At 42.0% G+C, this 23,991-nt stretch overlaps 1 protein-coding gene across 3 annotated transcripts in view; it reads right to left on the reverse strand.

Annotated features, from left to right (window-relative positions):
• Positions 1–23,991, reverse strand: part of Pld (Phospholipase D) — a 229,745-nt gene that overhangs the window by 167,000 nt on the left and 38,754 nt on the right. Inside the window, exon 2 of one of the 3 annotated variants that reach the window (XM_067156357.2) lies at positions 14,622–14,683. The exons of the other annotated variants lie outside the window; for them this stretch is intronic. Coding sequence (XP_067012458.2) covers positions 14,622–14,664 — 43 coding nt within the window. The 5' untranslated portion in view covers positions 14,665–14,683. The remainder of the gene's footprint in view (positions 1–14,621; positions 14,684–23,991) is intronic. 3 annotated transcript variants of the gene reach the window in all.

Genomic DNA, 23,991 nt, shown 5'->3' on the forward strand with positions numbered 1-23,991 from the left:
TACTCCTATCATTTCCCACTCTTCTCAGCTATCTCTTTTCTACATAGAAACTAATAGCATGTCGGAGGCAATGTAAAAAAAAAAAAAAAAAAAGCGCGCGGGCAAAGGACGAGCTGACTGTCGTATCGGAAGGAGATGTACGTGCCTCTCGCTCTGCTTTCTCTCTCCTTGTCAGGCGCTCAGTACTTCTTAAGTGCTAACCAGGCTGCTGTACTTATTAGTACGACTTCGAAAGAGCTTTTGTCTGAGCTGAGCACTTTTAAGTGCTCGCTCTTCGCTTCTCTCTTTCAAGAGTTTATTTTTCAGGAGGACCAGGATGGAGAAGCCGACCCTACCAGTGAGACTGGTCGACCACGACTACGAGGGAGCCTTCGAGAAGCTACAAGACACGCTCTATACGATGGATGCCCCCCCGCTATGAACGTCCGGGGCTGGTGGTGTTCAACCGGCGGGGGGAGGACAACCACCAGGGGACGCTCCGAGTATACGACCACCTCAATGCGACCGCGGAGTCCATCGGGGAGCCACTCCTGCCGATCATCGGCCATATGGTCCCTGAGTGGGCGATCATCATTCGCCCTAATGACGCAGCTAGCTTCAAGGTCTACGAGGAGAGCGCGTCCCAGCAGTTCCAGGTTGCCCGGCTACCAGGACTCAGGGAGCACCTGGACGTCTCAGGATACCAGGAGGCAGCCACGCAGACGGAGCCGGAAACAGTGGACGACGGCGACGCTCCCGAGCGCCGGACGGAGCGACCTCAGTTGGAAAGCTGTACTTTACGAAGTACACGCAGACCAACAAGGCCGCCAACCAGGATCGTCGTCCACCTACCAGGATGAAGTGGACGCAGACGCAAGCCTACCACAGGAAGGGCCTGTTACCCGGGCGCAAACCAGGAATGCGCCCGTGATGGTGGAGAGCAGCAGAGCAGTGGAGAAGGACGCCCCCTGGCGTTCTGAGGCAGCTGCCCAGGCCCAGCCTGCCTGCACGTCTGTCGAGCTGCAGACCTCGATGTGCGCCCCACAGGACAGGGAACGCAGTCGAGTGCTAGCACCGACCGACGCCGCCGCCAGCCAGGAGAGGGAAGAATATGGCGACGCAGCGGAGCCACCAGCTACCCCGGGGTCACCAGGCCGGGAGGAGGGCCACCAGGACGAGGCCTCTTCCCCTGCCGAGAAACACCCCCCGGGAAGAAGACGCCGGACCAGGAAGCAGAAGGCGACGCTGGCCCATCAGGAGAGGGCAGCCCAGCCGCAACCCAGGACAGCAGCCAACCAGGAGAGGGCCTCAGCGGGTAGCGGCAGTCAGGTGAGATTGAAACGTCCCCCTCAGCAGCTCTTGCAGTGTTTCCGCTGTCTGAGGTGGGGCCACCGTTAGGTCAGCTGCGTCTCCAAGAGAGGAGCAACCGCTGTGGTGGTGATCACCACTACACGGCCTGCGCAACACTTAAGGAGGCGCCGGTGTGCGCCAATTGCGCGGGGGGCCACCCGACCTCCCACCGCAGTTGCCCAGTCTACCGGGCCGTGGCGCGGGCAGAGAGGAAGGAGGCCCGGCGTCATGACCCACCCCCTTCCAGGAGGTCCCCGCCTCGGCGGGCTTGGCCTCATTCTCCAGGATCGGAGGCTGGATAACGAGGTACCCCAAGGAGGTGGAGCCGTGCGACAGGCCCTAGTGGTACTCGACGCATGGCTCCGCAGCCGGCAAGGACCGCGCTAGCCACAGCAGTGCTCAGACGGACTGATCCCCTGGCAGACGGAATGGCGAGGAATGGGTTTATGACTTGTGCATGTTACCTGTTCCAAATTAACACAACCTCTGGTCTTTTTCCAGCCCACATCCTTGCATGTGCTATCAAAAGATGTCAGGTTTTACATGTAGGCTATTTCTCTTTTCTGCCTATGTGGTTTTTCCCTGACCCTTCAATACCATACTTTAACACTATCCAACCAATACAAACCTTGCCTGGTAGCATGTCTGACATGGAAACAGGCAGATATTCCTTGTATCACTTCCCACTCTTCCCTGCTATCTCTTTCTTCTTAGAAATAATAGCATGTCGGAGGCCATTTAGATTGAGTCGATGGTCACGCAGGGGCTTCGTGGGCCCCCCGAAAAAAAAAGCGCGCGTACAGAACTTCTCTCTGGCGGGAAGGAGGAGAGTTTAACTGACAGCATGTTCACGCATAAACAAGATCTCTTCGTGCCACGTGAAAGAAAAGGACGAGAGTGGTAAAAGGAAAAGTTACGGCAGATTTGACCCTTCACTGTTTTCTATCATCATTTTGTAACTATAACTCCCACCCCCATTGGCTAGTACTTCAATGACTGTAGATCCCACTTCTAAAATCACAATGCTGTGAAATCAGATCTGTAGTAGAACCTGGTCTACGATATTTTATTGGGGTCGAGCCTTCGTTACTGTCGGCCAATCATATCCTATACTGTATTTTCCCAACTGAGCCGATCACGTGGTCAGCCACATTGGGCAGTTTGGCTGTTACAACCCAACTTTTAGAAACACCACAGATTGCCTTAAAGTAAAAAAAATTCGACTCCATGTTTTCGCTGTGTTCGGCAGTGCTCTTTCAGTACAACTCCTGAAGCGGAAATAATCAGCAGCGAGCAACTGGTAGACCACAGGGCTCTGAGCCTAGGAACGTAGGTTGGCGACCACACAGCCTCTATCTGAGTATGCCACTGCTCCACACTTTCGTCTTTCCTGTCTCACTTTCTGTTCTATTCCGACTCAATGGTATTAGGTTTGGGCTCTTTCATACATTCACTCACTCATTCATTCATTCATTCATTCATTCATTCATTCATTCAATCATAACCATGTCTTTCGTAGCCCTTTCTTTTTGCGACCGATATTTTCATTTTACGAAGGATTGGACCACTTGGGTGGGGGCGGTAGAATAACACCCACGATATCCCCTGTCTGTCGTAAGAGGCGACTAAAAGGGATCCCAGGGGCTCTTAACTTGGGAGCGTGGGCTGCCGACCACGGAGCCCTTAGCTTTTCCGACCCCGACGGTATTACAGGACTCGAGGCCTAGGGAGTCTTTCATTTTCCCGCCCTTCGTGGCCCTTGTCTTTCTTTGGCTGATCCCTTCCATTTTTTTCTGTCTGAATTAGTGTTGTACAGAGGATGGTTGCCTACTTGTAATTGTTAAAACAATACTCACCACCATCTCCACCAGCGTTGTCGATTATGGCTTCTTTCTTCAATTTGCTTTACGTCGCACCGACAGTACACAGACAGCTCTTATGACGACGATGGGACAGGAAAGGCCTAGGAGTGGGAAAGAAGCGGCCGTGGCTTTGATTAAGGTACAGCCCCAGCATTTGCCTGGTGTCAAAATGGAAAACCACGGAAAACCATCTTCAGCACCGTCGACAGTGGTTCGAACCCACTATCTCCCGGATGCAAGCTCACAGCCGCGCGTGCCTTACCACATGGTCAACTTCGCCCAGTGTATGGCTTCCTAGATGGATAGACACACCAATTCTAGAAGCACTATGCTGCCACATCAAGTCTACCAAGCTCCTTGTTGCTTTAATATCCAGCGATTCGACTTTCTTCTTTCTTACGATGACTTGTGCCATCTTCGATGCTGTTGAGGACAAAACGTCGTAACGTCAATCGACCAGACACTACATCCTGCCAGTTCCCGATGTCAGTCTGGCACCACTACTACTCCTACTACTACTTCCGCTTAACAGAACTATTAGACAAGGTCGACCTCGAAACCGATGCACTCTGGATTCTGCTGGATCATGAACGTAATGCTGAACGATTTTCCACGCCTGAGAACTGAGACACTACTTTGGAACGTCGCTGACTTGTTTAATCTATCGATCCTGAGTGCAATGTTCATCATTCATTGAGGATCTCTCATCTACTTTGGAACAGGGAATAAGAATGGGAAGCCCAGCTCCGCGAGTAGAGAAGCCAAGGCAGCTTTGAGCACAGAGTTAGTAAATATTTACTAACTAATTACTAACTCTATGGCTTTGAGAGGTCGGCTTTATAGCGTAGATGCCGGCTCCATGAAGTGAAGCAGCTTTCCCAGCAATACCTTCGAATTCACGTACAGTACTGATACGCCGCAGTAGGAGCGATTGCGAATTAGAAGTGGTGGGGTAAAAAGTGTACAGACAACAAGAAGTATCCGGGTTTGTTCCCCCTGTGGGTGGGGGCGGTAGATTAACACCCACGGTATCCCCTGCCTGTCGTAAGAGGCGACTAAAAGGGGCCCCAGGGGCTCTCAGCTGAGTCCTGGCATTGCTTTCACTTCTGCCAGGCTCCGCACTTTCATCTATCCTATCCGACCTCCCTTGGTCAACTCTTCTTTTCAGACCCCGACGGTATTACGTATGGGCCTCGGGAGTCTCATTTCACGCCCTTCGTGGCCCTTGTCTTCCTTTAGCCGATACCTTCATTTTTCGAAGTGTCGGACCCATTCAATTTTTTCTCTGATTAGTATTGTATAGAGGATGGTTGCCTAGTTGTACTTCCTCTTAAAACAATAATCACCACCACCTCACCCAGTACGTACATCAAAACAAAAAAAGCTAAAAATGCTAAGGGAATTTCGACATAGATGTAAAAAGTTTACCAAATTAAGTGTGGTAATAATAGTTTTTGAGGATGTCCCTCAGAGAGGCAAAAGAGTGATATACAGGACGTACTGTGTACCAAATCTGACGTATACAGCAGAAACTTGGGTAACGAGGCAGAGACTAGGATAAAGACCAAGTGAAATGGTATTTCAGAAAAGCAAGATAGGAGCGACAGGAATGGATATGATGAGAAACGAGCAAGATATAGTAAAAGAAGAGCCACTACAGAACAGGATAGATCGTATGGACACGTGAAGAGAATGACAAGAGGATAGGATACAGAGGGCGATGGAGATAACAGCAAATACAGTAGAGACAATACGCGACACGGATTTCGCCTTGCTAAAATGGGAGACAATTCGACGGTGGCGCTCCTAGTGACTTGACCTGAACAAATCGCGCTAAATTCAAATATCAATGGAAATGTATATACGGAAGTGGATAAATAAATTACGTCTAGAAAGAAAGTGGTATTGAGATATTAACTTCGAAGTTGCTAAAGCAATTCTGGATAAATGAATGAAGAATTATTTAAAAGGTTATTATTCAAAGACTGAAATTAGACACATAAACAAGATATGAAATGGGCTGCTGTAAAATGGCTTGATCTTTCATTTATGCGTTACTTTTTTAGCTTTAGCCTTCCTGCCTGAACTTTTACGGTTGGATTTGGTTTTTTTTTCTCATTTAAAAACATTGTATGATCACATTAAGACACTTGTCTATAAAAATATCGGCACATTCCTTACACACATGATGCAATGAATTAACATTTAAAAGCTGGACAATTTTCCTCTTAACATGAAGCCTACTAACAGAAAGATAATCTATAAAATTCCGGCTTTAATCTGAGAAGATGGATTAAAGAAAGAAAAGTATGAAAATGTTGTCGATAGTGATGCTTTGAGGAATATTTACGTACAATTAGAGTAAAAATGTAACATACCCTTGGCTGTATAGTCGAGGATTTTTAAAGTCGCTGGCCTGGAAATGATCTGAACAGATCTTATAATTCTTATACCGGTATAAGAGTAACGTCCCTTCTTTCTTGTACACCTTATCCAAATCACTTCTGTGACATTTCAAAACCCACAGATCACACCTACAACAACACATCGGTATTGAAGGTTAACTGCTGCACTATACAATAAAATATGCGTATTACATTTTATGCCAGTTAAAATATGGGTCGAGCAGGTCAGAAGATTATGAAGTACTATAAAAATCTCTGTCGCTGGAAGAATATATATGCAAACACAATATTGCTTACATGTTCTTGTCACGAGGGAACCTGAAGAACGACCGCGCATTTTTCTCTACTTCGTAATTACTGCAGCCAAACGCACCACATACCTTTCCCCTCATGTTGAGAGGAGATATCAAGGAATGACACACGCTACTATTTAATTATGTCAGCTCACTGAAAACGCATAAATAACACCAAAAACCTCACACAAAAATACACGTGCTCTTATGAGAGAATCAGTACTGTTCAGGTCTATCCGTTAGAGTGAGCTCCAATAGCTGTCCCTCGATATCTCGCTCAGTGTCGCGTATTGTCTCTACTGTATTTGATAACAGGAAAACGACCAAGAGACAGGTGGATAAAAGGAGTGGAAGAGTGTGTACAGAGAAGAGGCGAGGATTGGGCAAGAGTGAAGAGGGAGAGGTGGTGGGAAGACACGAGGCTTGGCTCCAAGCAGACCTGGCCAATAGCTGGAAACTGTAGATGTTACTGTTGTTTCAATACTGTACAATAAAACATTCAGCAAAGGAACAATATTACACATGTATTACAATTAAATAGAAGTACGGCGTGATTATGCAATTACAAATCATTTATATTTAACTACACACTACAGAGAACTGACAGATTGACGAATGCGCGGCAAGCGGGTGAATCATACCTCAGTGTCCATGACCTTGGTAAAAAAATACACCCCTGCTACCCTTCCTCTAGTGATGGGCTGCGAATGGACTCGCGAAGACTCGAGTCTGGGATCGTAAAACTCGAGGTACTCGAGTCCGGACTCGAGGCCGAGGACGCTGGCAGCGTTATCTGCGAGCCGTGTATGGAAACAACACGATGCTTAATATTTTAGGTAGGCCAAGGACAAGTATTGGGTCCGTTTCCAAATAATGCACAGTGATATAATGTACAAACTGATGTATAGTACATTATGCCGTATTTACATGAATGTATAGGCCTACACAGCAAAACCCTATTGTAACGTAAACTAAGGAATGTGTGGACTCAGGTGCTTATGATCTACAGTACGGCTCTATGGCTAAATGGTTAGCGTGCTGGCTTTTGATCACAGGGGTCGCGGGTTCGATACGCGGCAGGGTCACGAATTTTAACCATCATTGGTTAATTTTGCCGACATGGGGGGTGGGTGTGTGTGTTGTCTTCATCATCATTTCATCCTCATTATGACGAGCAGGGCGCCTACCGGTGTCAAATCGAAAGTCCTGAATCTGGCGAGCCGAACATGTCATCGGACACTCCCGGCACTAACAGCCATACGCCATTCCATTTTACCGGCGCACAGTGTGAAATTGTAGAGATCAGGCAGGACAAACGTACATTTTCGACTAATCTATTTATATTATAAAGGGCATTATTGTACGCTCGTGACTATACAAAGAATACCTGAACCGTAAAGCTTTTAAAGCTGTGTGTGGTATATCTGACCTCTACAATTGTGTGAACATTGCGCCCCTTACCGAACCTTGCGTCTCGCACTGTCCATTGTCTGCAGTGTGTTCAGATGAATCTACGTAACTAGCGACTATCTTAAGATATTTTTAATGTGAAATAGGGATGGTCCGCCTCTGTGGTGTAGTTGTTAGCATGATTAGCTGCCACTCCCGGAGGTCCGGGTTCGATTCCCGGCACTGCCACGAAATTTGAAAAGTCACTCAGAGTAGAGGTGGGTTCGATTCCCACCTCAGCCATCCTGGAAGTGGTTTTCCGTGGTTTCCCCACTTCTCCTCCAGGCAAATGCCTGGATGGTACCTAACTTAAGGCCACGGCCGATTCCTTCCCTCTTCCTTGTCTATCCCTCCTAATCTTCCCATCCCCCACCAAGGCCCTTGTTCAGCATAGCAGGTGAGGCCGCCTGGGCGAGGTACTGGTCATCCTTCCCAGTTGTATCCCCCGACCCAAAGTCTGAAGCTCCAGGACACTGCCCTTGAGGTGGTAGATGTGGGATCCCTCGCCGAGTCCGAGGGAAAAACCGAACCTGGAGGGTAAGCAGATTAAGAAGACGAAGAAGAAATAGGGATACAGCTAGATTGCTATCTTTCTTTCTTAATCTGCTTACCCTCCAGGGATGGTTTTTCCCTCGGATTCAGCCAGGGATTCCACCTCTACCGCCTCAAGGGCAGTATCCTGGAGCGTGAGACAATGGGTCGGGGGATACAACTGGGGAGAATGACCAGTACCTTGCCCAGGCGGCCTCACCTGCTATGCTGAACAAGGGCCTTGGTGGGGGATGGGAAGATTAGGAGGGATAGACAAGAAGAGGGAAGGAAGCCTACAATGAATAGTTAAATCATGTTCCTAATCTTTACTCCGTATCTCAAGTTAACAAAAGCTAACCTACTGGGCGATATAATGCAAATATGCAAACTCATATCCTTATCCCGAGGTGGTGCAGCTCCTTTCGGGAAAACCCCCATTGCAGGTGAGCTGCATGTACCATTTCAATCACATACCAGCCTTCCGGACATTCTAAAATTTCTGGCGGTACCGGGAATCGAACCCAGGCTTCCAAGGATGGGAGTTAGTAACACTACCCGTTACGCTACATAGATGCTGAAATGAGCGCGCCCAACTAAATATAGACGAAGGAGAAAAGGAAGAACATTGTGTGACAAACTAAACGAATGGTATTTCGAAACAAATAAGTTACGGTAATACACTCACGTGTTTCACGTTATGGTCATCATTTACGTAGCTGTTGTAATAGTACTTAATGATTGGGGCATTTCTTCCGACTGCTCGGCAACAGGTCGCTGTTATGGATCGTGACGTCACAGTGGAGACTCGAGTACTTCGCACGGGTTACTCGGCGAGGCTTGGACTCGCCAGACTCGATTCTCGCGAGTCCAAGCGTTACTCGCGCACATCACTACCTTCCTCACAGCACATGAAAAGTATCCATTACTGGCTGTGGTGCTATACAAATCGGTTAGCCGCGACGAACATTTTGCGCGTATTTCCGCTAGTAATTTTCTTAATAATAATTAAAGGAAAGAATCAGCGGATAAGACAACGGGGCTTGTACAAAGTGCTTTGTTTAACAATTCCTATATTTGCTAGTTTCAGTCCACTAAAAGGGAATAACAATGTAATGTTTTCTCGGCGCTACTGATAAGCACTTTGTGTTTGTACGAAATGCTGAGTTTTTTCTCTTTCCAATCGGCGACAATACACGTCATGGTCATTGGCGTTCCCTCTTCACTTGTAAATATTTGGAACAAAGCCAGGAAAGAGGAGTGTGCCGGCCAATATTAAATGACCAGATGCTCGGCGATAATGAAACTCGCAAGGAGGTCAAAGTTGTAGGGTCAGCAATTACGACGGCCTTGGTCGTTAGTTAACACATTAAGTCTTCTTGGACTATCAAACCAATGGAGCACTATTAACTACATCGCCGCATCACTCTTATAGCCTACTGCTTCATTATCCCTCCTGTGGGATCTAGAGATCGCCTACCTGTCTTAAAAGACGACTAAAAGGGGACCAATGATTGTGAATCAGCAACCACGGGGCCCCTGGCCGAAATCTGGCCTTGCTTCCACATGTACGAGCCTCCTCGCTTTCATCTGACCTCCTTTGATCAACTATTGTTCTCTTCCCACCCCCACATTATTAGGTTTGAGAGACCTAGGAGTTTCATTTCCTCGCCCTCCGTGGTCCTTCTCTTCTTTCAATAATAATAATAATAATAATAATAATAATAATAATAATAATAATAATGTAATTACCGAGCTCGATAGCTGCAGTCGCTTACGTGTGACCAGTATCCAGTATTCGGGAGATAGTGGGTTCGAACCCCACTGTCGGCAGCCCTGAAGATGGTTTTCTGTGGTTTCCTATTTTCACAGGCAAATGCTGGGGCCGTACCTTAATTAAAGCCACGCCCGCTTCCTTCCCTACCGGGCCAGTTGGCGATGCGGTTAGGGACGCGCAGCTGTGAGCTTGCATCCGGGAGATAGTAGATTCGAATCCCACTGTTGGCACCCCTGAAGATGGTTTTCCATGGTTTCACATTTTTACACCAGGCAAATGCTGGGGCTGTACCTTAATTAAGGCCACAGCCGCTTCCTTCCAACTCCTACCCCTTTCCTATCCCATCGTCGACATAAGACCTATCTGTGTTGATGCGACGTAAAGCAACTTGTAATAATAATAATAATAATAATAATAATAATAATAATAATAATAATAATAATAATAATAATGCTTTTACGTCCCACTAACTACTTGGACGGTTTCTGGAGACGCGAGGTGCTGGAATTTAGTTTCCCAGAAGTTTTTTTACGTGCCAATAAATCTACCAACACAAGGCTGACGTATCTGAGCACCTTCAAACATCACCGGACTGAACCAGGATCGAACCTGCGAAGTTGGCTCAAATGGCCAGCGCCTCAACCGTCTGAGTCACTCAACCCGGCTCTCTTTTTATGCAAAAAGCTCAACTAACAAGTCAAAAATTCCACCTTTCCACCACTTTAATCATCTTTAATTATTTTTTACATTAAAAGAACATTAATGCATTTCAAAACGGTACATGATTAATGTGGAATTTAGGTGGAATTTTTTAACTTGTTGAGTTTTTTACATACTAAAATTCCACCATGGACCAACATGAAGTTTATAAAATATAATCTCTCCTTTTTTGCAGATATATTTTTTCTCCAAAGGATAAGACCACTTCAATTTTCCCCTCGAATTAGTGTAAATAGATGATGGTTGCCCAATTGTACTTCCTCTTAAAACAATAATTGCCACCACTCTTTTTGGAAGGATAGTCGTTTCAAGAGAGTGGAGAAATACAAGTCTCATACATGGTTATAAAAGGTAATGGAAGGCTATTTGTCATTCTAAATGGTACATCAGAGGTTTTTAAATTTCTGTACCCCTCACTCATGACAAACTTTACTGTTAACCTATGATCAAATTTCCCTAAATGACAGGTTTAAAAAATATGAGTACCTAGCAAACTATTACAATAGTTTTTAACTGAATAAAAACAGTAAAAAATGCACAGTGTTATTAATAAGACAAAATCATGAAAGGAAAGATAATTTAAAACACTTCACAACATTTCTAAGAGTTTGTTTTGTCTGAAATATTATGAGGTGGTAACACATCATTCCTTGTTTCTATGAAAGTTTACAAAACTTCAAGTGTTAGTCTCAACATGAAATATTAACTAGGAATGAATAGTTTAAATCCAAATTCTGGAGTTCAGCAATTATACATAATCAAAGTTTACAATTATATTATGAGTGTGCCTGATATTTTCTCATGTCTGGTTGTCCAGCTGAAACTTTCAACCAAAATCTGGCTCCAAATTTAAGTTATTGCAGTACTTGGCTTTTAGTTACACAATGGAACAAAGCCCACTCTAGCACATATGTTTTTGAAAAAGATATCACAAACTCGATGGTAAGGTCAAAATGATATGTTTAGTCTCTGGCCAGAAATCCTCAAAGACGTTTTTATGAAATGAGTAAAAATAAATCTTGGAGCCCAGAGGTTTTCAAACTTTTTGCTGTTGGGGCTCCGCTTAACTGCCAAAATCTCCACATGTCTCCCTTGTCAAAAGTGAAATATCACAAAAGATGTTGGCACAGTGGTGTAGGGGCAGCGAGCCTGCCTCTTAACCCCGAGGTCCTGGGTTCGATTCCCAGCCAGGTCAGGGATTTTTACGTGGATCTGAGGGCTAGTTTGAGATCTCAGCCTATGTGATTACAACTGAGGAGCTATCTGACTGTGAAATAGTGTCCCCCGTTCAGAAAGCCAAGAACAATGGGCGAGAGGATTCGCCGTGCTTATCACACGACACCTCGTAATCTGCAGGCCTTCAGGCTGAGCAGCGGTCGCTTGGCAGGCCAAGGCCCTTTGAGGCAGAAGCGCCATGGGGGTTGGTTTGGTTAACAAAAAATACATGTGTCCTCAAAAGAAATAGTATGGATGTATTTATGTATGTCCAATCCTTGTCCCGCTTCTCTATGGCGTCAGGTATGAAGTGAAATGAGTCTTCGTAGTGAGTTTCTGCAACCAGATGCCCTTCCTCTGCTGACATCATCAGAGGAATTAATGAAATGAAATGAATGCCATGATATATGATGATAGGAAGAGAGAGGGTGAAACCCAGTGCCAGCACACTCCTGCCAAATAGCACCAAGGGTTAACGACTCCACCCAACAGATGAATCACAATCAACAGTGTCATATGTTCACGCTTCATGTGTACACTGGAGACGTTTGGAATCAAATCCAGGTTTCTTTCACGCAATCTAGGGATTAGAAATGGTATATCACCACCTCTCCTGCCCTGCCGGCCAACGTTCTTATGGTGTTCTGTTTTGTTGTTTTTTGTTGACTAACTGGACATGAATCGGCCAAGCATGGAGATAGACCAAACAGACTTGATACCGTACTGATGATGGCCAACACGCAGGCTAATAAAAAATACCAACGCTATGATAAAAAAAAATGAAAATCCACAGCCTGTTTCCAGTAATTTGACCGGGTCAGAAATGGAATGAGTGAAGCCCCCATCTAGTGCCGAGGATAGGAATTGTGCCGGCTGCTGAAGCCTGCTGCACTCCTCTGGGGGCAATGATTAATGACTGACGGATGAAATTAAGTGATAGTGGAGAGTGTTGCTGGAATGAAATATGACAGGGAAAACAGGGGTATAAATGCTTACAATATAGTGATTATTTTAATCCACCTATTCAATACACTATACAATACACTATACAATAATCACTATATTGTAAACATTTATAGCAAATTTCAATACGGGTCTAATCATGAGATTAGTTACATGTAAAACAGGGGTACTCAGAAAAGAAAAAAACCTGTCCCGCTTCTGCTTTGTCCAGCACCTATCTCGCATGGAGTGACTGGGATTTGAACCACCGAACCCAGCGGTGAGAGGGCGGCGCGCTGCCACCTGAGCCATGGAGGATCCATCTCTATGGTAAAATAGGTTTCATTTTTTTTGTGTCAGAAGTATAAAATATGAAACATTAAAACATTTAAAAGAAGCATGAAATAGACACAAGTACACAAGTGTGTGTTCATGAAGTGAATTCAAAAAGTTCTCGCTGAAAACCGAGCCACTTGGAGAGCACTTGAATCAGCTTGAGTCAAATCACTTATTGTACATCTGGAGGGGCACAACTGAAATTCTCCACAATCACATAGAACTGTCTTGGTCGGAAAATGCCACTTATATAAGTTGTCCCTTCTTCCGGCAACTTCAGCTCGCAGTCTGTTGAGGGACTTCCAGATTGGCCAGTTCTCTGTGTGACCAGCAGGTAGAGATTTCTTCGGTTCCACCCAATCAGACAAAGTTCTAGTTCTCTCCTTCCACATGGCAACTCATGCTTTTGCAACTGTTCCTTGTAATGTTTGAGCAGTTACGAAACTCTTTCTTGATTTTAGTCTCCTTTCAGCAAGCTGATATCCGCAGAGTGAGTGTGAGGTCATATCCCCTGTGGGTGGGGGCGGTAGAATAACACCCACGGTATCCCCTGCCTGTCTTAAGAGGCGACCAAAAGGGGCCCCAGGGGCTCTTAACTTTGGAGTGTGGGTTGAAAATCACGGGGCCCTCAGCTGAGTCCCGGCATTGCTTCCATTTACCTGTGCCAGGCTCTTCACTTTCATCTATCCTATCTGACTTTCCTTGGTCAACTTTTGTTCTTTTCCGACCCCGATGCTATTAGAGCACTAGAGGGAGTCTTTCATTTTCATGCCCTTCGTGGCCCTTGTCGTCCTTTGGCATACCTTCAATTTTCGACGTTTCAGATCCTTTCCATTTTTTCTCTATGATTAGTGTTAATAGAGGAGGATTGCCTAGTTGTACTTCCTCTTAAAAAAATAATCACCACCACCACTCTTATTGGAAGGACAGTCATTTCAAGAGAGTGAAGAAATACAAGTCATACATGGTTATGAAAAGTAATGGAAGGCTACTTTTCATTCTAAATGGTACATCAGAGGTTTTCAAATTACCCCTCGCTCATGACTGCCATGAACTACCCAATATGTACTGCCATCTTTGGGATTTGAAAAGAACTTTTCGAGAAGGAATCGGAAGTGGGTCAGCGGTCTGTAAATCCACTGTCTGCTCGATACAAAGCAGCCATCGGATGCATGATGAAAATGGAAACAGAAAGTGAATCAGCACTTACAATTTTGTAAATAAGTTCTCAACATACAGAAATCTTGTTCTCATCATACAATATAGTGTAAATTTCAAGAGTTTTGAGATTACCAGGGTGTTCACGTGCTCGTGCAATCCTTAAGACAAGACGCCCCAGCATGTTCCTGACATTAAGCACTTATAAATCCCAACTGGTGATGTAGGGATCTCATCCTAAATCCTTCAGTGCACCTGATCATCAATTAGTGTGATCATTTTGAAGGTGAAGTAGAGTTATTTACTTTGGTGCCTCACATGCAGGTTTAATGGGCAGGCTGACATAAAAGAATCAGAAGAGTTGACATTTTGTACCAAATAAGAAACAAAGGGACTTGAGGGTAATAAAAATAAAGACAACTGGGAAGCATTCAATTTGCTTGGCTCTGAAGCTAAAGTTAAAGAAAAGTACATAACATGAAAGTTAGAAACTGAGAGATCGCAAAGAGCAACAAACATTCACAACAGCTGCAGACTCTACATTGCGTGCAGCAACATTCTGCATGCAGTTCAACACAAACACATTAGGTCATGCATAATACAGCACCTTTATCCCCAACAACGATCAACGGCACCACTTGAGGATCCATCTGTGCCGGCGCTATTCCGCTAGAAACACACAGACAATAAATGTCACCCCTGGACACATCATAAATTTAATACAAAGATTTGTAGAACTTCTATAATTATAAGCAAAATGGTAAATTAGTAGCATAAACAAGAAAAATTAAAGTACAACACTATCTGCAAGCAAAGAGTCGGCAAGAGATTTGTTAATATGAAAAAAGAAAAAAATCACCTCGTACTGTAAGGAAAAAAAAAAAGGTATAAAATTTGGAGTATTTAATTTTTTTGTTGCTATTTGTTTTACGTCGCACCGACACAGATAGGTCTTATGGCGATGATGGGAGAGGAAAGGCCTAGGAATGGGAAGGAAGCGGCCGCAGCCTTAATTAAGGTACAGCCCCAGTATTTGCCTGGTGTGAAAATGGGAAACCACGGAAAACCATTTTTCAAGGCTGCCGACAGTGGGGAACCCACTATCTCCCGGATGCAGAATATTTCATTCCTAGTGCTTTAATCATGATTAAAAACTTGTTCAATTAACTTAGAACTAGTACCAAAAGAACACATGCATTGACTGAAAAATTCGAAAAGTTAGAATTTCCTTACAGGTTAGTACATTCAAGCTTTACTTTGCAAAAAAAGTAGCAGTCTGAAGATTAAAGACGATGGAAATTCACAGCACTTTGTTTATGTAAATTACTAATACGACAGCTTTATGGTTCATATCATCATCAAAAGTGGAAGAACAATATGGGTTTAGAAATGGAAGATCAAGACTAGACAGCCGATGGAAAAGCTACACGAATGTGACAGAGGAATGGTGATAACATTCCTCAGTTTAGAAAAGGCATATTACAGTGTACCCAGTGCAAAGGTGAAATGAAGGATTTGCAAAATGAATGATAAAATATGTGCAAGCAATGTACAATTTGTTGCAGCAGTGTCCAGCCTGCTGTGAGTGGAATAGAATGTAACTGGAGTAAGGCAGGGAAGACTGCACTCGTTAATGCTAATGGATCAAATTGTGAAGTATACAAAGGCAAAAGAGACACATGGTGTGGGGGAGCAGACAGAGAGGAAGTACAAGGTCAATACAATGAAAATAAGAATGTTACTGACTAGAGAAGAAAGAACGGAAGGATCGTGTAAATATTGGGGGACAAGACCTTGAAATTATGGAACGCTTCAAGTAGCTGGGAAGTGAACTGATGTGGACAGGTATACTACATTTTCCAACCCTGTATCCAGGTGTCCAGGAAAGACTACAAAATGCCCTACATTTTAAATGTTATATTGTTTTCTTTATCCCCCTGTCATTTTTATTTCTAAATCACATTTCTCATATCATGGGTGTTCCATGGAGAAATAAATTTCTAAAGATTGACTATTATTTCATTTCAATACCTGAACATAAAGCCAATAAGGAGAGACTTTTTGTTTTGATCTCTGCCAGTGGACAGATGCTAGAAATAAGCTAAACATTGAATCAGTAAAAGGTATGCCATTATGTAAATACAATTACAAGGAATTTGAATTTAAAGATTTTCAAACACGTGTTGATTTACTAGCAAAATATTTGCTAAGTTGTCCTGTCGTCTTGTGATGTAGCATGGTAAAGAAAGAGGTCTTCCATGCTTAGCTCATTCCTGATTGAAACATTCGTTCTTCTGTGTGTCCACGGTATTCTTAGCATTCTTTGCCAGCACCTCATTTCAAAGGCATCTACACACTGATCTGCTGTAGTTTTGATAATCCAGGTTTTACAACTGTACAAGAAAAATGGAAAACACGAGTCTGCACCACGTGGATATTCCTCTGTAACGCCAGACAATTTTCAACTTTTCCACTGCACAGTGTACAAAAGCTGTTCTGTTCACAGCCACCTTTAACAGTTTTTTTCTTAGAACTTAATTTATGTCTTACAACACCAGTAAAACTGGAAGTGTCTTTAGTTCCCTGCCTTGACTGTCACAAAGAATGAAGACAGACTGCTTACCTTAGAGAACTATACCAACAGCAGCTCCAACAGAGAGTGTAGCACACAAACTGAAGGCTCTTTATGATGAATTCCACATTGTGAAAAAAAAAAAAAAAAAAAAAACAATCTCATTAGGAGCATGACATCACCCTGGGCGATGTGGGCCCATTATCTACCACGCAATTCATTTCCCTTGGGGCTATCACAATGAATACATTAAGAGGAACGTTTATGCAAAAAATAATGGGTTCAGCTGAATAGGCCAAGAGGCATTAGCTTCTGTGGAAACATCAAACAAGACCTTGATAAGAAATTTGTATTATGGTCCTTTTATGTTATGTTGGTTCATTCCACAGACACTTTTGATGCAGCTCTCCATGCCACCCAATCTTGTATTAATTTAATAATAATAATAATAATAATAATAATAATAATAATAATAATAATAATAATAATAATAATAATAATAACAACAATAATAACAACTAAACCGGGCAGAGAAATTCAAATACCTAGACGAGTGGACAGAACCTAATATTTCTGAGAAAGAGGCATTCAAATCAAAAATCAACAATATGGAAATGGCCTACCACCTCATCAAAGATGTATGTATGTTTAGTCCTCAGCCCGAAGGCCGGCTGGATCTTCAACAGCTCCGCCATCAGCTGTCATAGATGGCCTAGGCATCCAGTGGCGAAGCGTGAACTAAGTAATGGGGTAGACAGAGATTTATTTTATTTAAACTGTTTTAATCATATTATTATATGGAATTTTGTTTTCGACGCATACATCTGTATTCAGTATTATATTAATGACTCTGAAAATAAGACAAACCCTATAACAACCTATAACCCTACGTGCACTTGCTTTATTTTTAAATATAGACGAAATAGGCCGCGGGAGTTGTTAAATAACATACTTTTAGAATAAAAATAGCAATATATTTCATTGTTATGTAGATTTAATAGGAGAAATAAGAAATAAATAGTTGTTCGTGCAAGTCACCTTAAACAATATTCTTGTAAATGAGTTTAATCCGCCTGTCCTTCATTTCGGCAAATATATCTATTACTCTCATCTTGAAGTCAGAAATTTCTTCTCTATAGCTAGAGTTCCCATGTTAGACAGTCTCTGGTTGGTCATCCAATTCCTTAAATATATTTTAATTAATTTTAATGCATTCATAGTGCGTTCACTAGAAACTGACTTGAACGGAATTTACAGCATCAAGTTAAGCAATTTTTTCCGTATACGTACTCTGGAGTACCTTACTAAGACTGGAAGCCAATAGTTATTGGGGTTATAATACCGCAACTGATATTGGCGGGCAAGAAAATGCACGTACTTCAAGGGTTTTGATGCTGTCATTCATTTATTAGGTGTAAGTTTACTATACTTCGTATTTAAATATTATTAATTTATTTTTAGACGTGTCTTATAATAAAATAATTTCAAAATAACATTAAAAGCATGTCTAAGATGGTAGCCAATAAGAGAGATCCAAATACTAGCCAATGAGAGCAAGAAGAAACGCTGGTAAGTCTGTCTACTGGGCGGAGACATCTCGCTATAGGAAAGTCATAGTTCCACAGTCAGCACCTATAGATAGCGGTAGTGTTGCTCTATCTGAAAGCTTTGAAAATCAAAGGGAAAATACACAGAATGGACAGCGTCTACTTTCGCATACGTGCTTCGTGTAATTAACGCGAGCCTTAGCATTGCCGAAGTGAGACGAAAATAAGTAATTACATAAAATCAGCTTCATGGTCCGTATCACACTTCAATAGATTCACAATTAAGTATTTATTTATTTTCCACCTAGTCGATACAATGATTGCTTAAGGCAATTTTTAATGGTCAAAAGTGGTACATGTTTCGTATATTATCAACATCTTCAGCCACATAATTTATTTTTAGACGTGTCTTATAATAAAATAATTTCAAAATAACATTAAAAGCATGTCTAAGATGGTAGCCAATAAGAGAGATCCAAATACTAGCCAATGAGAGCAAGAAGAAACGCTGGTAAGTCAATCTTATGTTAATTTTAAGGACACTTCCTCTAAAGCATTACTTTGTCAATTTTATATATTTTTCATCTAAACAGTGTTATGTGGCTGAAGATGTTGATAATATACGAAACATGTACCACTTTTGACCATTAAAAATTGCCTTAAGCAATCATTGTATCGACTAGGTGGAAAATAAATAAATACTTAATTGTGAAAATAAGTAAAGCGGGGAATACAATAATGTCATGAATCTAGAAATATTTAATGTTCTAAAAAGTAATTGAATTAACTGGACAATATTTCTTTCACAAAATGTTAAGGGTACACGCTGTCTACCCTGTCTCCCCTGACGCTTCGCCCCTGTAGGCATCACTGAAGAGGCGTACTAGGGAAATGAGGAGTGAGGTAGTTTCCCGTTGCTTTCCTTACTGAGCCAGAAGTTGCTATTACATATCAGTCTGCCAAGCCCACTGAAATGCATGCACCAACCGACCCTATGAGCAATATTTTCACACCATGCATAGCAGGGACTGGCTGCATAAGGAATGGCATTACTAGCATCGCTCATACCTCGGTCACTTTCATTTTGTCAAAACCAAGGATAAAGCTGAGACAGATCAATGACAGTAACAAAATTGCTCTAGCCCATACCAGAAGACATAGTGCACTGTAAACACTAGGTCCCGCAAAGATATCTTCAACAAACGGTCAATATCAAGCTCTATATGCAGCAGAATGCCTCTCAACGAGTAAGAAAGGTCTGGCAGAACAGCAAGAAGCCAAAGAAAGGAAACTCTTGGACTCAGTAAAAGAAAATGAAGAATGTATAGGAGAAGGCATAATCATGAAATGTATCTGCATACACAGAAAATAACAGATAACAGACACTAATAGTAAAGGAAGGAGACCAGAAAGATTATCCACTCCAATCTTTGCCTACTTTCTGAATAAGAAAACTAAAGAGGTCTGGTTCACCAAGATGGAAAAGGATTGACAAGAATTGTGAATCTTACATGATAACATCTTGCAACGCGACCCTTTGAAGAAGAAGCTTAAAGGTCTACAGAGTTTTTGAACAAAATCTAAAATGAAGACAGGCAAGACGAGGACTGAAGAACGGAAGGAAGCTCACCGAAAAAGAATGCGGGAGTACTGTGCGAGTGTTAAAGCTGAAGACAGAAAACTGTTAAATAGCTGGCCGAAAAGAAATAATAATAATAATAATAATAATAATAATAATAATAATAATAATAATAATAATAATAATAATAATAATAATAATAATAATAATAATACATGACCCTACATGATGAGTTGTCTTTAGATAAATTAATTCATGAATTCATTCCAATAATCCATCTCTTACTGAACTCCAAATTTCATTCTCTTCTCACCAAGTGAATCAGATTCAAGCTTCATCTGTGATTTGATCTGCACAACTTAGCAACAACATTGCTGGGTAGCACCAGATTTCAAAGACTTGCATTCTCTCTGTTCACTTGAAGTGAAGCTCCATCTGTGGATGAGATGAGTAGTAGAGTGAGATCCAAAGACTGTGAATTCAAACACCTGGCAGAGGTTTTTGATAGAAGTCCATTTGATACTCCATTGTCATACAATGGTGACATGTAAAAGATCTCTGGTGACACACATTAGGAGTTTACCCGTCAAAATTGCATCAAACTCAGGCAACAGAAAAACGTTTCCCTGCCACGTGATTTAACATCGTACTAACATACTGAAGGTAATACAAGCATGGAGAAGGGCTGGTAAGGAAGCAGCTGTGGCAGGTACAGCCTGGTGTGGAAGTGGGAAAAGCATCTCCAGGGCTGTCGATCGTGGGATTTGAACCCACCATGTCCTGAATGCAAGCGACCGTAACTGCATAGCCAACTTACTCGTTAAGGGAGAAACTGATACATAGGCAGGGTAAATAGCATCAAACCGAGCTCGATAGCTGCAGTCGCCTAAGTGCGGCCAGTATCCAGTATTCAGGAGATAGTAGGTTCGAACCCCACTGTCGGCAGCCCTGAAAATGGTTTTCCGTGGTTTCCCATTTTCACACCAGGCAAATGCTGGGGCTGTACCTTAATTAAGACCACGGCCCCTTCCTTCCCACTCCTAAGCCCTTTCCTGTCCCATCGTCGCCATAAGACCTATCTGTGTCGATGCGACGTAAAGCAACTAGCAAAAAAAAAAAAAATAGCATCAAATCAAAATGCCTGTACACGATTGCTGGGGCCGCACAATTGCATCAGTATTTTGTTACTTCAAAACATTCCGGTTCCATGGCTGAACAATTAGCAAGCTGGTCTTTTGTCTAAGGGGTCCAGGGTTCAATTCCTGGCCAGGTCAGAGATTTTAAGTTTCATTGGTTAATTTATCCATCTTGGGTACTGGGCGTTTCTGCCCTCTTAATCATTAGAATTCATCTGAATTAGCGCCCCATCCCTAGACACGCAGGTCGCTTATAATGGATGAACCAATGAATTCCATGCGCCATTATTATTATTATTATTATTATTATTATCATTATTATTTCTTCATTATGTCCAATTAAAAAGTGCATTTGAACTTGTTAGCTTGGTCTGATGGCTTCTTCTCCTCCTCCTCCTCCTCCTCCTCCTCCCAAAATCTCTTCAAGAGTTTGCTGTGGTGTTTTTTCCATTCTTCTGTCCACTCTTCTGTGGTCTTTTTAGCTTTTTCCATGAATGTGTGATCTGCAATCAGAATTCCAAAGACTAAGATTTTTTATGGTATTATCTGCATCGTTTATTTCTTTTAAATCCTGGCCAATTTTTTGCAACCAGTTGATCTTGACCTTCTTTGAATTGATTAGAGTTAATAATAATAATAATAATAATAATAATAATAATAATAATAATAATAATAATAATAATAATAATAATAATAATAATACCACTACTACTACAACACAATGCTGCACTCCACACAGAAGTCTTCACAGAGATTTTCCTTGTTCCATCTGGTCTATACTTGATACATTCCTAGCTTCTACTTGCAGTGGTGGTTTTACTTTCGAGAAATACAGTAAACTATCATCTTCTTAGTTTGATACTTCCTGATCTTAGATGTCACATGTGACTACATTCCATGCAGTGCAGTGTGTTCAGATTAACCACACTCAAAAAATACATGAAACAATTTAAAAATAGAAATAGCTGAAACATCCATAAACTGATACACTTGCTGATCTCCTCATAAGACAAAATGATCAGAATTCTAGCAACCTGGAGTGACTGAAAAGATTCTCAGCAGACTTGTTCTTGTGAATGAGTCAAGTACCTCAGTCTCCTGTGTATCCCAGCACATTTGTACTTCTCACAAGAGCTCAACATTGTGACACAGTTCACAGTCCTACATTCATTATATCATCAAGAGCTCACTACAAATATGTAAGTGACAAGGGCAGGCAGCAGCAATGTTTTGGTTAGCAGACCTGGCAGTCTGCCAAATTAACAGTAGCCAATTAATCTCCAACATCCCAACTCTCACTACCAACAAGACCACACGGAATAAGAGAATCAAACTTTTCTAAATTGAACTGGCCATTCTTGAAGATGCATCTTGTTTCAGTGAACCCTAGAAATATTTAACTAAACCTGGCAAACCCTGACTACCTGGTTCATATGTTACCCTGCGACAAAATATTAAATACTGTTCTTCAGCTGACAAAACAAACTGTAATTTGTATCCTCCTCATTTCCCCTTTATCCAGCTCCCACCAGGTCGCAGCATTTATGGGCACTTCTCTCTCTCCTCCCACCATTCCTCTTTTGACATTCCATCACAGACCAGGTTTCTTCTCGCTCTCTTCTTTACTGAATCGATCTACCTTTTCTGCATCACCCTCTCACTCCCTTTCCCACAGACTTCATCTCCATCATCTATTTTCTACATTGTAGTTCAATAAAAGTTTAGGACAATGTTTATTTATTTGAATACTCTCCATAGAAAGACATTCACTTTAATTTTTCAACTTACAAAATCTGTTATCAGGGTAAGGGTGTATTCTGCCCGAAGGCAGGTCCGAACCTCCGCAGAGGTGTGTCTGATCCGGAGTTTACGTACGGTAGGGTGGCCAGTTCCTTTCCGCTTCTTCACTCCCTTACCCCCCCACTAACAGCATGTGGCAGCCCATCCAAATCTTGACGACGCCCAATGTTGCTTAACTTCGGAGATCTCACGGGATCCGGTGTTTCAACACGGCTATGGCTGTTGGCTTATTACCAGAAGCAGGATATTTATAAGGAAGCCTTTCAAATAAAGAAATTTATATTAACAGAGTCTGCAAAATAAAGATTCACACCCACTTAAAATAAGGTGAACAGTTCTTCAAAAGCATAATTCTGTTGACACTCCAGTTCAAAGTAATATCTGGGCTTGTCTCTCAGAGCACAATAATTTATTCCTGGCCACAACTTTTACAGGCAAACACATAGTTGTTCTTCGTTTATTCTTGGGTTATAGAGTTCTTCAAACATAAAAAGACTTGCTGACATAAATAGGATGTGGTGAATTAACTAAATTACTCCACAATCCTCTTACCTCTAGTTTAACAATCATCGCTTTTGTCTTCCTCCGATGGAGCAAGTCCACTGTTGTCCCACATTCTTTACAACTAGTTCCTAAAGACTTTATGTTAAAATATATATTTAAATAAAAATACAAGGTTGTTATCTCATTTCTACAAGTTCACAAACTTGGGGTCAATATCACAACTAAAAACAACCTAAAGAAGGAGGTTTGTATGCGTTCAAAATTTATCATCTTCAAATACTGGCTTTGATCTTGTTAAACTTGGTATAGCTTAAATTATTCTTTCAACACATTGTGTGTCAGTTCAATAGTGTTGATCTTCAAATTCACAAGTGAACGTAGCACAATGAGGTTTTAGTGTAATTTAGTTCTATTACTGTAATATAAGTTCGAACTGAACAATTTAGAATTTTAACACCAATAATAATTAGAATGTATATAGTCAGTATATTTGAGCTTGTATTTTCTTTGCAAAATTTTGAATAATCTCTCTCAATATGCATAGTTGCCCTGTACTTCCTGTGTTTGTTCCCCACACTGCAATATCACCTACAAACAGCGTTACCTTTCACGTGTCTCGGAAGTGTGCTTATTATAGCTTTGTTTAACGCCTCAATCACAATTATATCATGACAACCATGAACTATAAATTTGCAAAATATGAAACATGATACAGGAAATGTTATTTTCACACAATACTCACTGCATCTATCTTCAAGTGCAAGATATTAAACTGCAGGCTTTCAAGACACACTGCAATTAGGGTCAAGTCATTAACTTACAACAAACTGCTTACTACA

This window comes from Anabrus simplex, chromosome 12, assembly GCF_040414725.1.
Source record: "Anabrus simplex isolate iqAnaSimp1 chromosome 12, ASM4041472v1, whole genome shotgun sequence".
NCBI lineage: Eukaryota > Metazoa > Arthropoda > Insecta > Orthoptera > Tettigoniidae > Anabrus > Anabrus simplex.